The sequence below is a fragment of the Onthophagus taurus genome, chromosome 7 (assembly GCF_036711975.1).
Source record: "Onthophagus taurus isolate NC chromosome 7, IU_Otau_3.0, whole genome shotgun sequence".
NCBI classification, from domain to species: domain Eukaryota; kingdom Metazoa; phylum Arthropoda; class Insecta; order Coleoptera; family Scarabaeidae; genus Onthophagus; species Onthophagus taurus.
The window spans coordinates 405,059-419,079 of record NC_091972.1 but is presented as its reverse complement, the minus strand read 5'-3'; the positions used below and the strand labels follow the sequence as shown (position 1 = coordinate 419,079).

The window sequence follows — 14,021 nt, the reverse complement described above, 5'->3', positions numbered from 1 at the left end:
TATTCATCCAGATGTGAGGTTAGAAGTTTAGTGAAAAGTGGTGCTGTTGAATTTTGTTGTTCAAGAAGATATTTCTTTGATAAATGATTATTAGGTGTGATTATTACAGATCATTTTAAAAAGAAAACATTGAGCTTAAATTGAAAATAAGTCTCATTCCTTAATTTCTATAAACATGGTTTCTAAGAATTTTTAAATTAGCATCTTTTTTGACTCATTTAAATGTAAGTGTTGTTTCAACTTTTTTTTTCTTAATATTTTTCCAATCCAACCCAACAATTATTATACATCATGTTAAAGAGAAAACTTTGAGCTTTAATTTAAAATAAGTTTCATTCCTTAACTTCAATAAATACGGCTTCCAGGAATTTTTAAAATAGCATCTTTTTTGACACTCTTAGGTTATACGAAAATATAAGTTTTATTTCAACTTTTTTTTTCTCTATATTTTTCCAATCCAACCCAACAATTATTATACATCGCTTTAAAGAGAAAGCTTTGAGCTTTAATTTAAAATAAGTTTCATTCCTTAATTTCAATAAATACGGCTTACAGGAATTTTTAAATTAGCATCTTTTTAACATTTTTAGGTTATTCGAAAATGTAAGTTTTGTTTCAACATTTTTTTCTCTATATTTTTCCAATCCAACCCAACAATTATTATACATCATTTTCAAGAGAAAGCTTTGAGCTTTAATTTAAAATAAGTTTCATTCCTTAATTTCAATAAATACGGCTTCCAGGAATTTTTAAATTAGCATCTTTTTTGGCACTTTTAGGTTATACGAAAATGTTAGTTTTGTTTCAACATGTTTTTTTTAATATTTTTCCAATCCAACCTAACAATTATTATACATAATTTTAAAGAGAAAGCTTTGAGCTTTAATATAGAATAAGTCTCATTCCTTAATTTCAATAAATACGGCTTCCAGGAATTTTTAAATTAGCATCTTTTTTGGCACTCTTAGGTTATACGAAAATGTAAGTTTTGTTTCAACATGTTTTTTGTCAATATTTTTCCAATCTAACCTAACAATTATTATACATCATTTTAAAAAGAAAGCTTTGAGCTTTAATTTAGAATAAGTCTCATTCTTTAATTTCAATAAATACGGCTTCCAGGAATTTTTAAATTAGCATCTTTTTTGACACTTTTAGGTTATATGAAAATGTTAGTTTTAACTCAATATTCTTTTTCTCAATATTTTTTTAATTCAACCCATCGATTGTTATACATCGATTTAAACAGAAAGCTTCAAGTTTCAATTTAAAATAAGTTTTATTTCTTAATTTCAATAAACACGGTTTCCAGGAATTTTTGAAATAGCATCTTTTTTGACACTTAGACTATGCGAAAATACGGGGATTACTGAGTGTATTTTGATAGCGTTTTAATTCTGTCTGATTCTGTCACAAAGTTTCAAAATGTTTGACTTCTTGGGACACAAAGGGTTAAAGCAGTAATTATAATAAATTAACAATAAATACTTCTTAGAATTAAAAAAATCTTGTATAATCTACAGGTGTCCTAAATTTGTTTTCCGCATATGCTATCTTCGAAACTAGAAGAGATATAAAAGTAGCTGACAATGTCATGATATCAAAAAATGTGTTTTAACGTGGTAAGATTTAAAAAAAATGGGCAATGACTTCCAGAAAAGAAAAGTTGAGCTGTTTTAGTTATGTTTACAAATCTCAATCAACTCTGACAAAAATATTGAGCAATGTTAGGATAGGTCAGTTTTCTTTTGAACCACAATTACAGCGTGAAGAAACCCCAATTAAAGCGTGAAGGAATGTTGGGATAGGTCAGTTTTGTTTTGAAACCATAATTATAGCGTGAAGGAATGTCGATTTTCTTTTGAACCCCAATTATAGCGTGAAGGACTGCCGGTTTTCTTTTGTATCCCAATTATAGCATGAAGAAATCCCAATTAAAGCGTGAAGAAACCCAAGTTAAAGCGTGAAGGAGTGTTAGGATAGGTTAGTTTTGTTTTCAAACCCTAATTATAGCATGAAGGAATGTCGGTTTTCTTTTGAACCCCAATTATAGCGTGAAGGAATGTCGGTTTTCTTTTGAACCCTAATTATACCGTGAAGAAACCGCAATTATAGCATGAAGATATGTTAGGATAGGTCAGTATTGTCGGTTTTCTTTTGAATCCCAATTATAGCGTGAAGGAAAGTCGGTTTTCTTTAATTTAAGATATAAAACATTGTTTAACTCCCATAAATAGAGACAGGATCTTTTTATTAAATTTTAGTTACAATCTTTGTATTTCTTGATATGTTCCAACACAACCTAAATTTACAGCTTTTTTTTCAAGAATTTTTCTTATGTAGCTTTATATTTTATAATCCAATCATAAAATAGATCATTTTAACTTTGATTCAAGATATAAATCGATTCAAAATAAAATTGGAATAATTTTTTAATGTTTATAGTTTAAAAAAAAAAAAGAAATAGTTTAATCTAATTTAATAAAAATCTAATTTAGAGCTTAATTTTAACATATTCATATTGTATATTCATTAATGAAATTGTATCGATTATTTTAATAATTAATTTGATTAATAAAACTCAATTTGTTAACGAAGCTACACTAATGTGTACTGCCATCTAGCGGAGTTTAATTATCCAATTAGTGGTGTAAACATACAAACAAGGCAGTTATTATTAGCTGTGTACACACAATAAAAAATTGCCAAAATCGGTTCTCTGGTAAATCCGTTTTGATAAGATAGGACTTCCCAGTTTCAATGTGAATCCCAGCCAAAATAATTTTTTGCTGTTCATTATCACGTATACTTACAAGAAGTTTGGCGGTCATTCTTTTCGTATAAATACACCAAACAATTTCTTGTTTTGCCATACAACACCATCTCCTCCTGTAAGCAACACCAAACGAGTAGTCTCAAATCTACATTCTCTTGATAATCATGGCAAAATATTTAGCTATTGCTTTAATCGTTGCTTTATGTTTAAACATGGTTTTGACCAACCCACTTCCAGAACCGGAGGAACAACAAGGTATTTTTTTTTTATCTCTAAAGTTATTGTAATGTTTATAAATTTTATTTATGACGATAATTCTTTCTGTGGTTATAGGTGAAATTGTCAGGCAAAAGAGGGTAACATGTGATCTTTTAAGTTTTGAGGCTGGAGGAGTTGCTCTTAACCATTCTGCTTGTGCGGCTCATTGTCTTTCATTGGGCAGAAAGGGTGGATATTGTAATAATGGAGTATGCGTTTGTAGAAATTAGAATTAAAATTTTTATTTGAATACTTTATATAATAAAAAATTAAAAATAATTAATACGATTTTATTTAAAGCAGTAATTACAATAAATTAACAATAAATACTTCTTACAATTAAAAAATTTTTGTGTAGTGTACAGGGTGGTTCAAATTCGATGTTCGAATAGGCTATCTCGGAAACTATTTAGAGTTAGAAAAAAAGTAGCTTACATGTCTCGATCTCTTTTTTTAAATAAATTCCAATGTCGAAAACCTCAAAGCGCTATCGTCTTTTGTTTTTCCCCTAGAAGCCAAAATTGAAAATATCGTAAAACCAGCAAGTGTAATTATATTGTACAGGGAGTCCCAAATTCGTTGACCACATGGGCTATCTTCGAAACTAAAAGAGATATAAAAAAAGTAGCTGCATGTCATGATATCAAAGAATGTATTGTACATGGTAAGATTTAAAAAAATGAGCAATGACTTCCAGAAAAGAAAAGTTGAGCTAGGTTAGTTTTGTTTACAAATGTCATTCAACTCAGATAAAAATATTGGGCAATATTAGGTTAGGTCGGTTATCTTTTGTACCCCAATTAGAGCGTGAAGGAATGTTAGGATAGGTCAGTTTTGCATTCAAATCCTAATTATAGCGTGAAGGAATGTTAAGACAGGTAGTTTTCTTCTGAAACTCCAATTAAAGCGTGAAGGAATGTTAGGATAGGTCAGTTTTGTTTTGAAACCCTAATTACAGCGTGAAGGAATGTCGGTTTTCTTTTGAACCCCAATTACAGCGTGAAGGAATGTCGGTTTTCTTTTAAACCCAAATTATAGCGTGAAGAAACTCCAATTATAGCGTGAAGGAATGTTAGGATAGGTTAGTTTTGTTTTGAAATCCTAATTATAGCGTGAAGGAATGTCGGTTTTCTTTTAAACCCCAATTATAGCGTGAAGAAACTCCAATTATAGCGTGAAGGAATGTTAGGATAGGTTAGTTTTGTTTTGAATCCCAATTATAGCGTAAAGGAATGTCGGTTTTCTTTTAAACCCCAATTATAGCGTGAAGGAAAGTCGGTTTTCTTTTGAACCCTAATTATACTGTGAAGAAACCGCAATTATAGCGTGAAGATATTGTAATAAAATCCCTGTTTCCGAAGAAACAGAAAAAAGACTAATTAAATTTAAGAAATTTACTATATTGGATTAGACTATAAGTAATTAGTTTTGTTATGATTTTCGTTTAGTTTTAAGAAAAATTAGGACGATGTGCAAGAAAAAGGTAATTCATTGAAGTCTATGACCTTCAAATTTTGACCTTGACATTTACATTTTGACAGGTACTGATTTTGGCGACTCTTCAGACGATTTTCGATTCTAAAACCATGCGAGATCGATAGATCGTGTCGATTTAGCCCTTAGGCCGCAATTTCATCCATTTCTGAATCATTTTATATATTTAAATTCCATTTTTTTTCTTTCCAAACTTTAACATCAAATTACGAATTTCTCGAAGGAATTTGACACCCGAAAGCGCGATTATCTAAAAGAACGAAAAATTAGCTACAAAATTACAAAATCTTAATCAAATTTAAAGTTTATTAATAATTTCGAATATTTTCAAAGTTGATAGTTATTTTCTTTAAAAAATTTAATCATTTTGGCTAACCTGTGTAATTTATAATTCCCGCCATTTTATCAACCAATCAGAGAGCCCAGATTCAAACTGAGGCGATCAAATTCGGATATCCAAGAAGCCTTTGTCCAAAAAGGGTATATAAGGCCGCGCAAATTTAACACCGAGAGAGTTCAATTTTGGTTAGAGCGAAGCGTTGTCGAATCTACGTCAATTTAACCTAAAAATTGCTAACCTAAGTTTGAACTTAGAATTTTTTTTTGACAACTCAATTTACTTTTATCTAGTAAAAGTAAACAAGTGTTTCTAAATTATCTTCGAAGAAATCGAAACCATACCTGAGATCGAGTCCAATGTTCCATCCTGTTCCCGAAGGACCCGAGAACTAAATTTCCCGAGAATCCTAAACTTCTAACACCGAAGAATATCCATCCCGCAAGACCAAGGTCAACCAACCATTTTTAACTGACATGTCACACCTCCGGAAACAAGTTAAGTGAACATAATTTCCTTTTATCGAACTCTTTAATTTTTATAACCCTCACGATTAAAATAAAAAAAAATCAATCTTAAAAGACCCTTATAAATTAACGCGTATAAGCTTTGTCAATTTCAACATTCTTATAAAGGAGTTACCTCTTTCTTGCACAGATTTCTTTATGCTCTATTTTATATTTAGTTCGTAAATTTAAAAATTTAGTTATAGATATCTCCATGAACTTGCGTTTTATTTTTTTTTTGTTCCTGAGATTCATGTTCTTTAATTTAACAAAAAAAATGTATTTTTGTTCGTTGTTATCCAATTAAATAATTGAAGACGTTAGAGCAACAACGGTACATGCCACACAACTAACTTTTTGAGAAAATCAACATTTTAATTTTAATTTTAAGTGCTCTATGGAAAACGCTTAAAAGACTCAATGTTGTTCCCAATAAGATCAAAGAGGTTCCTGCTCATCTAGCAGACGCTGATTTAATAAATCAGGCCTTTGTGAATGATGTTCCTCAGCCTACTTATGATCCCTCAGACATGATAGATTTCTATCAGAATTCTGCAAATAACCTGAATCCTTCCTTTCGATTAACTGGTGTGGATGAGGATACGATCATGCGATTACTAACGGAAATTAAGAGTAAGTCTTCTGGCGCGGACGGTATCAGTATAAATATGTTAAAGTTGGTTGTTCCGCAGCTTCTGCGCCACATCACACATATTGTAAATGAGTGCATTCGAGCAAACTACTTTCCTAATGCTTGGAAATCGGCGCTAGTGCTCCCCTTACCCAAAATAAATTCGCCAACTGAGTACAAAGATCTGCGTCCCATCAGTATATTGCCGACCATCAGCAAGGTGCTGGAGAAAATCGTTAATTTTCAGCTAAGGCAGTACCTTAATGTAAATAACATTCTTCCTGATTGTCAATCTGGGTTTGTGTCAGGCCGCAGCTGTTCTACTGCTTTGTTGAAGATAACTGATGATATAATCTGTGCTAAAGATATCAATAAATGTACTGCACTTGTACTTCTTGATTTTAGTAAAGCTTTTGATACGGTCCATCACGATATTTTATTATCTATTTTACACCATATTGGCTGTGATGTTTCGTTTGTGAAATTTATATGTTCATACTTAGAAAATCGTCTACAGTCAGTTAAATTACCGAATTGTATATCTGCACCCTTGCTGCTGGAGAGGGGTGTGCCGCAGGGCTCTATTTTGGGGCCGTTATTATTTTGTATTTATACCGCGTTCTTACCGAAATCTATAAATTTCTGTAATATTCATATGTATGCGGACGATACGCAGTTATACTTAAGTTTTGAACTGGAAGAGTTGGATGATGCTTTAGTTAAGATCAATAATGATCTCGAAAGTTTATTTTGTTGTGCTCGAATGCACTCCTTGAAATTGAATCCTGATAAAAGCTTAGTGATACTTTTTGGGAGCGGCAAAAAAGTCGAATTGTTGACCCTATCGCTGTATATAACCATTGGTGGATCGCGCATACCGGTTACTTCGTCAGCGAGGAATTTGGGACTTATTATCGATAACAGTTTTAGGTATCGCGCTCATATTTCGAAAAAAATTGGAGCTGCTTTTTGTAATCTGAAGCTGCTTTACCCTTTTGCCTCCATTTTCAGTGTGAAGCTTAAGACTGTGCTGTGTGAGAGTATGGTGTTGTCTTTGTTCAATTATTGCTCGCCTGTCTATGGTCCTTGTTTGGATTCGGTGTGTGTGCGCAGGGTTCAGGGGGTTCAGAACGCTTGTATGAGGTATATATTTGGCATTCGAAAATTTGATAGAATCTCACATAAATTAGTGGTTTTGAACTGGCTCAACATGAAAAATCGTTGTATTCTGAGCTCCCTGATTCTCTTCCATCGGTTATTGCGGACAGGAGAACCGTGTTATCTATTCAAGAAGGTGAGGTTTAGGGGTGATATTCACTCTATTAACATTAGAAATAGAAACTTGATAGCTCCTCCAGCCCATAGGACAGCTTTGTTTGAGAGATCTTTTAGCTATAACATTTACTTTAAATATAATAACCTGCCGGTAGAAATTAAAACTAAGGGTGTAGTGGCGTTCAGACGTGCTGTTTTCCTCTTGCTCTTCAATGAGCAATAATTTAAGTTACTTTATGGCGTGGACTTCCCTTGCAATGAGTCCTTGTGAATTGAGTTGTGAATGATATGGAATTAATACGGAATTTTTTTTTTTCTTTTTTTTTTTCCTTTTCTTGCGGAATTAATTAGGCTTAAGTAGGTTTAGTAATAGTTTTAGGCCATTATTTTTACTGTTACTTTTAGTTTCTGTTCATTCTTCATCTTAATTTCTTTCTTTTTTTTTTCTTTAATCTTCTTAATTTGCAAGGTTCAGTGTAAGAACAGGGAGTGTCATTGGCACTCATCTGAACTGCACCTTGAGGTTCTCCAATGATTAAGTATTTAGTTTTTTGATAAGTTGTATTACATTAACATATGGTTTAATTGTATTATTTGTATTATTTTATTGGAGAATAAAGGCGATTATTATTATTATTATTATTATTATTAATTTGTAATTAAATCGTGAAATAATAAGAAGTAAGATAAAAATTCTATAACATTTACTATTTGAAACTTGCTTATTTCTCTTCGATGAAAACTGAAGATTTTTTTTGAAAAACAGCGCTTTCAATGACAAAATTTAATTTATGTCAAAATAGTGTGGCTTAGACCCTTATTACACGAAAATGTATTCAAAAATGATAAGTCGAGAAGGTAGTCCAGTAGCTATTACCTAAGACATCAAATTCATAATAGCACACTAAAGAGTCTGAAATAAGTGAAAATTTGAAATAAAAATAACTAGATAAGAACAAAAACACATTTAATTTTCATGAATTAAATGTGTCACAACAAACAAAAAAACAAAAAATAACACACAATAAACATTATTAAATTTTCTAATAAATTAAGATGAATTTTATTTTAGTTTTCGTCGTCAATGTCGCTGAAGTTGTCTAAATGTTCTATGTCATCATCTATAGTCGGTGCACTATACACATTATTATTTTCACCAACACCAATCTCCCTATAAAAATTTTGATAAATCGGAGGTATATACTTTAGAAGTGCGAAAAGATTGGATAGTTTCTTTTGGTTTAATTGAATGGGAGCATCATATTTTTTTTTTAAATCTTTTATTAACATATTTACAGATTTTCTTATACCTCTTTTACCTATATTTACTGTTTTATATTCTTCGTTCCAAATGTGTTTAAAGAACATTATATTTGGATTGTCTTGTACAAATTTAAAAGCACAGATTTTACTGAAATTCAGCTTATCCTTATTATCAGCCGCAGTTTTTTTTGTTATTTTCATCTGTAGGTCTTTAAAAGATAAAATGTCTTCTTGTTCAAGTATAATAACATTGAAAGGATTCTTCCTTTTTGCTTTTAAAACAGCTTGGTACCAGTCCTCAGGACAATATACGTGTTTTAAATAGTTGCGCTTGTATTTTTCTATAACTACAAAATCACGATCAGATGGAAGATGCGTGTGACCGACTACTAAAAATCTGTGCTCTATGCTCTTAAAAAAATTTTCTCGTATTAGTTGTTGCCATAAACAAACAATGGTCCAATTTTTATTTTGACCTGCGCAATTATCGCTATATACAATAAGCTTTGTATACTGATCATTGCAATTTTTCTTAAAATGTTTGTATAAAATGCTAGCAATTTCATCGCTGCCTCGCTTGGCTACATTTTCAGGCCACATGTACATATATCCTCTATCCTCTATACAGTCATGTATTCCTAACTTGTAAGTCCACGCTTTTCTTAGATAAAAAGCAGGTCCAACCGTTAAATTTGGTACTGGTAGAGCCTGCTGTAAATCGAAACTTAAGACGAGGGTATCTCGTGTGTTTTTAGCTTTTTCTATTTCTTCTTTGAGACTTGTTTGTAGCTCTTCTGCCCTACAATGATGTAGTTCAAGTTCAGTCTTAAAGGTGTCTGCTAATTCGCCTTTACTCAAAGCGTGTTTTATTTGTATGTTGAGAAAGTCACATGTTTTGCAAGTGTCGGTTTTAGGGAGTTTGAATCCAATATTGAACTCATTACAAAACACGTTTCTGTAGTAACTTTCTTTTACGGCATGTAAACCTTTGTCTTCACACCATTCAAGGTAATAATCATGGTACAGAGCAGAAATGGATAAGTGACTGGTGTATTTAGGAATTGAATTGATGTGTGTCTTCACATTATCACGATCAGCATCACTAATCTTATTTGCCCTGTTCTGGTGTTTACCACGTTGGTCACTTTTTGGGGTAGTAGCTCCTTTGCTAATTTGTTCATACAAAAAAGCTGAATTCTTTTTTTTGATTTTTGTAAGCCATGCACTGCAAGAAATTCTTGCTTGCACACCTTGACATCAACGCCATTAACTTTTACAAAGTATTGTATAGTAACTTTGCGTGACGATACTTCTTTTTTTGTTTTCTTAGGGTATAACCTTTTTTTCGCAAAAAGTGTTGAAAATGTGCATCTCTTTTCCTTCTAAAGCATTTCGACATTTTCGGCGACAGTCGCACGAAGGTTCAAGTTCTCGTTCAGCTACTTGCTTTTGTCGTTTATTCACATATTTGTGACCCAAATTTCGTTTAATCTTTCTTTTATTTCTAACCTGCCTTGCAAAGTTTGCCTTGCGCTTTCTTGAAGGAATAGCTTTAGGTGGCGTGTGAAAAGAAATTCTTTTATTTAAAGAACGCGGACCTTCAAGATTAGTAAAACCATTTTCCTAAAAATAGTACTAAGTAGTTTCAGATATTTTCGAAGGCATAAAGGCATAAGTCACAATATTATTACTAAATTATTATTCTTAAAATTATTACTAATATATTATGTATCTATAGGGTGATTCTCTATCGATGCGACAAACTTCAGCAGATGATTCTCTGTCGAAAATTAAGGCCAGTTTTTATTATGAACCATAAGCGCCTTCTGCTCCTCTGAGGACCTACGGTCCCCCAAAGAAAATTTGGTTTTTATTTTTTCTCGGAAACCATAAGCATCTAAGAATGATTTTTTTGTACCAGTTCAGCTTCTAGTAGGCCGCGTTTTGACCCATTTTCTGCTTTTGATCTGGTCCTCAAGTTACCAAACGTAACTACAACCGCCGAAGTTAAGTGAAGGTGGTAGTCAAGTTTGGTAACTTGAGGGCAAGATTAAAAGCTAAAAATGGCTCAAAACGTGGCCTATTAGGAGCTGAACTTCTACCCCAAATTTCATTCCTAAGGTACTTATGGTTTCCGAGCAAAAAATTAAAACCAAATTAGAAGGGCATAGCTCCTCAGGGGTGCCGAAGGCGCATATGGTTCATAATAGAAACTGACATTAATTTTCGCCAGAGAATCATCTGCCGAAGTTTGTCGCATCGGTAGAGAATCACCCTGTATAATTTTTAAAGCATTTTGAACCAAAGAATAGGAAAATGTAACATTTTTGCATTATGAAAATATAACATCGTAATTTAAATATAAAAAAAAATAAAATAAAATAAGTCACATTAATTTAACTGAAGAAGGGAATAAGCCACATATTTTAAAACTTACCTGTCTATATTCGTCTGAAGAAGTTTCATTTGCACTATCGTCAGACCCAAGGTCTAAGTCACTATCACTTTCTGGGTTTTCGTTGTGAAACGTTTTTTTTTGAGTCGGAAAACTGTTTGACGCCGCCATAATTTAATTTAATAACGCTAAATACGGCTTGTACCCTTTTTACATTAAAAAAACTGTATTTTAAGTTTAATGTAAAAACGATTTTCTCTATTTACGAACCTGTCAACGTTTTTTTATCGGAAGTTTTTGTTTTTTAAGTAAAAGTCATAGCCTACTGATATAAAAAAATTAAATAACTCACTTTTTTTAAAAATGTGGCTTGTACCGTTGTTGCCGTAAGGTCTTCAATTGTTATATGTTTTCTGTGTGATTTATTTGTAAAAAATTTGGTTTATATAATTAATTTAAATCGAACAAAATAAAATAATACAATACGTTATCATACACATTACGAATCCTAATTATACCGTGCAGAAATGTTAGGATAGGTCAGTTTTGTTTTTGCCTGTCAATCATCAAAACAAAAGATGATAGCTGTTCGAAGTTTTCGGCATTAGCAGTTTCTCGAAAAACGAGATCATGACATGTAAGCTACTTTTTTTTCTATCTCTTTTAATTTCTGATGCGGACAACGAATTTGGGACACCTATAGATACGAAGATAATAACCTTGTAGTAATCGATTAAAATGTTTAAGTGAATCCCGGCTCTCGAGTTTTTATTTTATAATTTATGCAACATGACGTTTGATTTTTGTATAAATACTCCGCAAATCCCAACATTTTATCAGAATATCACATCCACATCTAATCATCATAAGTTTTAGAAACTTTTCATTAACGATCAAAAATGTCGAAATATCTAGCAATTGCCTTAATTATTGCTTTGTCTATAAATATAGTTTTAAGTAAATCAATACCAGAAGCAGAAAACAAAGAACGTAAGTTTTTTTGAAATAAAATTTCCCGATTTTTATTAACAATGATAATTTTTTTCTGATTATAGAAGGAATTATAAGACAAAAAAGATTAACGTGCGATCGTAATCATTCGATATGCGCTACTCATTGCCTTGCTTTAGGTAGAAAAGGTGGAGCTTGCACTAATGGATTATGTACTTGTAAAAAATAAAAATTAAATACTATCACATTTTAAAAATACGTTAGCTTTAACTGTTTTTTGGGTTTAAAAATGCTAATGGTTCCTACATTAGCTTTTCCCCTTGCGTCCTGTTTTTCCTTGTTGTATATTTAATGAAGAACTGACCTTTTCCAAGTCCCAACAAGTTACCGATGTTTTCTTTTAGGTTTAAAAGGTTTCAGCCATCCTAACAAGACGCGAGTGCCTCCTTACGGTGATTGTTATCTTTGTTAAGTGGTTTCGACTAATAAGAAACTTTACTTTAACTTTGAAAGTCTTTACTTCAAAGTCAACTTCTGTGCTACACAAGTAATTTTATTGAAACGCAAAATTTTCAACGAAGAAGAAAAGACATTAACATAATTAATAAGATAAAACAAGTTTAATTTTATTTTCAATTTCAACTTCATGTACTCACACTTGTACGTTTAACATTTTAAACTCGCTGAAAACTTTTAAAACGACGCTTCTAAGTAAGTACAGTTAATTTATGCGAAAGAATAAAAGTGGTTATCTTGAATCAATAAAACTCGAGCTCAGCTTGTGTAAACGATTTTCTGGCGTTTGTTGTGAAAACATAAACAATCTCTTTCATTTTCTTTTCGTCCGTTTTAGTTCACTGGTGTAATTTTAAAATTCAAGCCAACGAACGATGTGTACGTGTTGTTTTTGTTATTGGAAAGGGGAATTACAAACGACGGGATTCCCTCTTGAAAGTGGAGCGATAACCTTTTGTGGGTCGCAATATGTACTCGACGTAAATAATAAAAAAATAATTTATTTATTAAAAACGCAAATAAAATGTTATGTAAACAATTTAATTAATATTCTTAATTTTCTTTTCTAAAGTAGGTCCAAGGTACCAAGGGTCATCGAACGTACCAAAGTAGGTAGTTCCAAGAGAACCTAGCATTCAGGAAGTACTTCAACGGACACAAAATTGATGCTTTTGAGATGTAGTACTCGAAACGGAAGTTGTGAATTCCTTGGGCAGCAAGAAGAACAAACTCGTCGATTCTCAACGATTCTCAACGTAGAATTATCTAGTATTTTAGGCATGTAGTACGATGGGACGAAACAAGCTTGGGAAACGACTAGATGGTTAGAACGAAATTAAGAGCATCTCCGAGAAACCTCTACAAATAATATAAGTACGAAGGCTTTCACGGCCGGTGTGAATTAAACTAAAATTAGAACTAAAACTAGAACTAACACTAGAAACTTTCGGGTTTTGCCGTGCGTATTTTAATAAAAGGTTTGACGTTTCGGATGACATGTCTATTGGCTCTGATGGCATATCTGCGCAGATGATTGAATTAATAGTTCCTTATGCCCTTCCATATATCACACATCTCATAAACAGCTGCATAATTGAGTCACATTTTCCCTCGCAGTGGAAGTCTGCTGTGGTCATTCCAATACCGAAAATCGAAAAACCTACTGACTTTAAGCACCTGCGACCGATTTCTATTCTTCCTACCTTGAGCAAAGTACTGGAAAAAGTTATTTCCTACCAATTTAAAAACTTTATTATTTTAAATGATATATTACCAGACTGTCAATCGGGATTTGTGCCTGGACGTAAATGTCACTGACGATATATTAAAGGCCAAAGACAGTAAAGAGTGCACCGCTTTAGTGTTGTTGGATTTTAGCAAAGCGTTCGATGTTATTGACCATGATATTGTGCTGTCGATGCTTCACTATATTGGAGGCGGGGAGAAATTTATAAGGTTGATTAAGACGTATTTAATAGACAGATGCCAATGTGTACAGGTCAATGGCTTAATTTCTGAACCATTGAAGCTGAAGCGTGGAGTACCGCAGGGGTCGGTGTTAGGTCCTTTGCTGTTTTGTTTATACACATCTATGCTTCCAAAAGCTGTCAATTATTGTA

General features: G+C 32.3%; 1 protein-coding gene and 1 long non-coding RNA gene across 3 annotated transcripts; one reads left to right on the top strand and one right to left on the bottom strand.

Annotated features, from left to right (window-relative positions):
* Nucleotides 1–2,864: 2,864 nt before the first annotated feature.
* On the top strand, nucleotides 2,865–3,454 carry LOC111420387 (defensin-A-like). Its single transcript, XM_023053363.2, has 2 exons — nucleotides 2,865–3,031; nucleotides 3,110–3,454. The coding sequence occupies exons 1-2, from the start codon at nucleotides 2,941–2,943 to the stop codon at nucleotides 3,262–3,264; spliced, it is 246 nt and encodes an 81-aa protein (XP_022909131.1). The 5' UTR covers nucleotides 2,865–2,940; the 3' UTR covers nucleotides 3,265–3,454.
* Nucleotides 3,311–5,619, bottom strand: LOC139430514 (uncharacterized). 2 transcript variants are annotated; one of them, XR_011640932.1, is made up of 3 exons: nucleotides 5,149–5,619; nucleotides 4,905–5,091; nucleotides 3,311–4,778 (listed from the first exon to the last, which is right to left on the bottom strand). It is a non-coding gene; the product is annotated as an uncharacterized lncRNA (long non-coding RNA). The 2 variants fall into 2 exon arrangements; XR_011640931.1 differs by having other exon boundaries at nucleotides 5,210–5,604.
* Nucleotides 5,620–14,021: the final 8,402 nt, after the last annotated feature.

Excerpts from the sequence above, each read along its gene's own strand:
- LOC111420387 (XM_023053363.2), top strand. The coding sequence starts at position 2,941 with ATGGCAAAATATTTAGCTATTGCTTTAATCGTTGCTTTATGTTTAAAC. Across the intron at positions 3,032-3,109 it reads AGAACCGGAGGAACAACAAG|GTGAAATTGTCAGGCAAAAG; the intron begins GTATTTTTTTTT and ends CTGTGGTTATAG.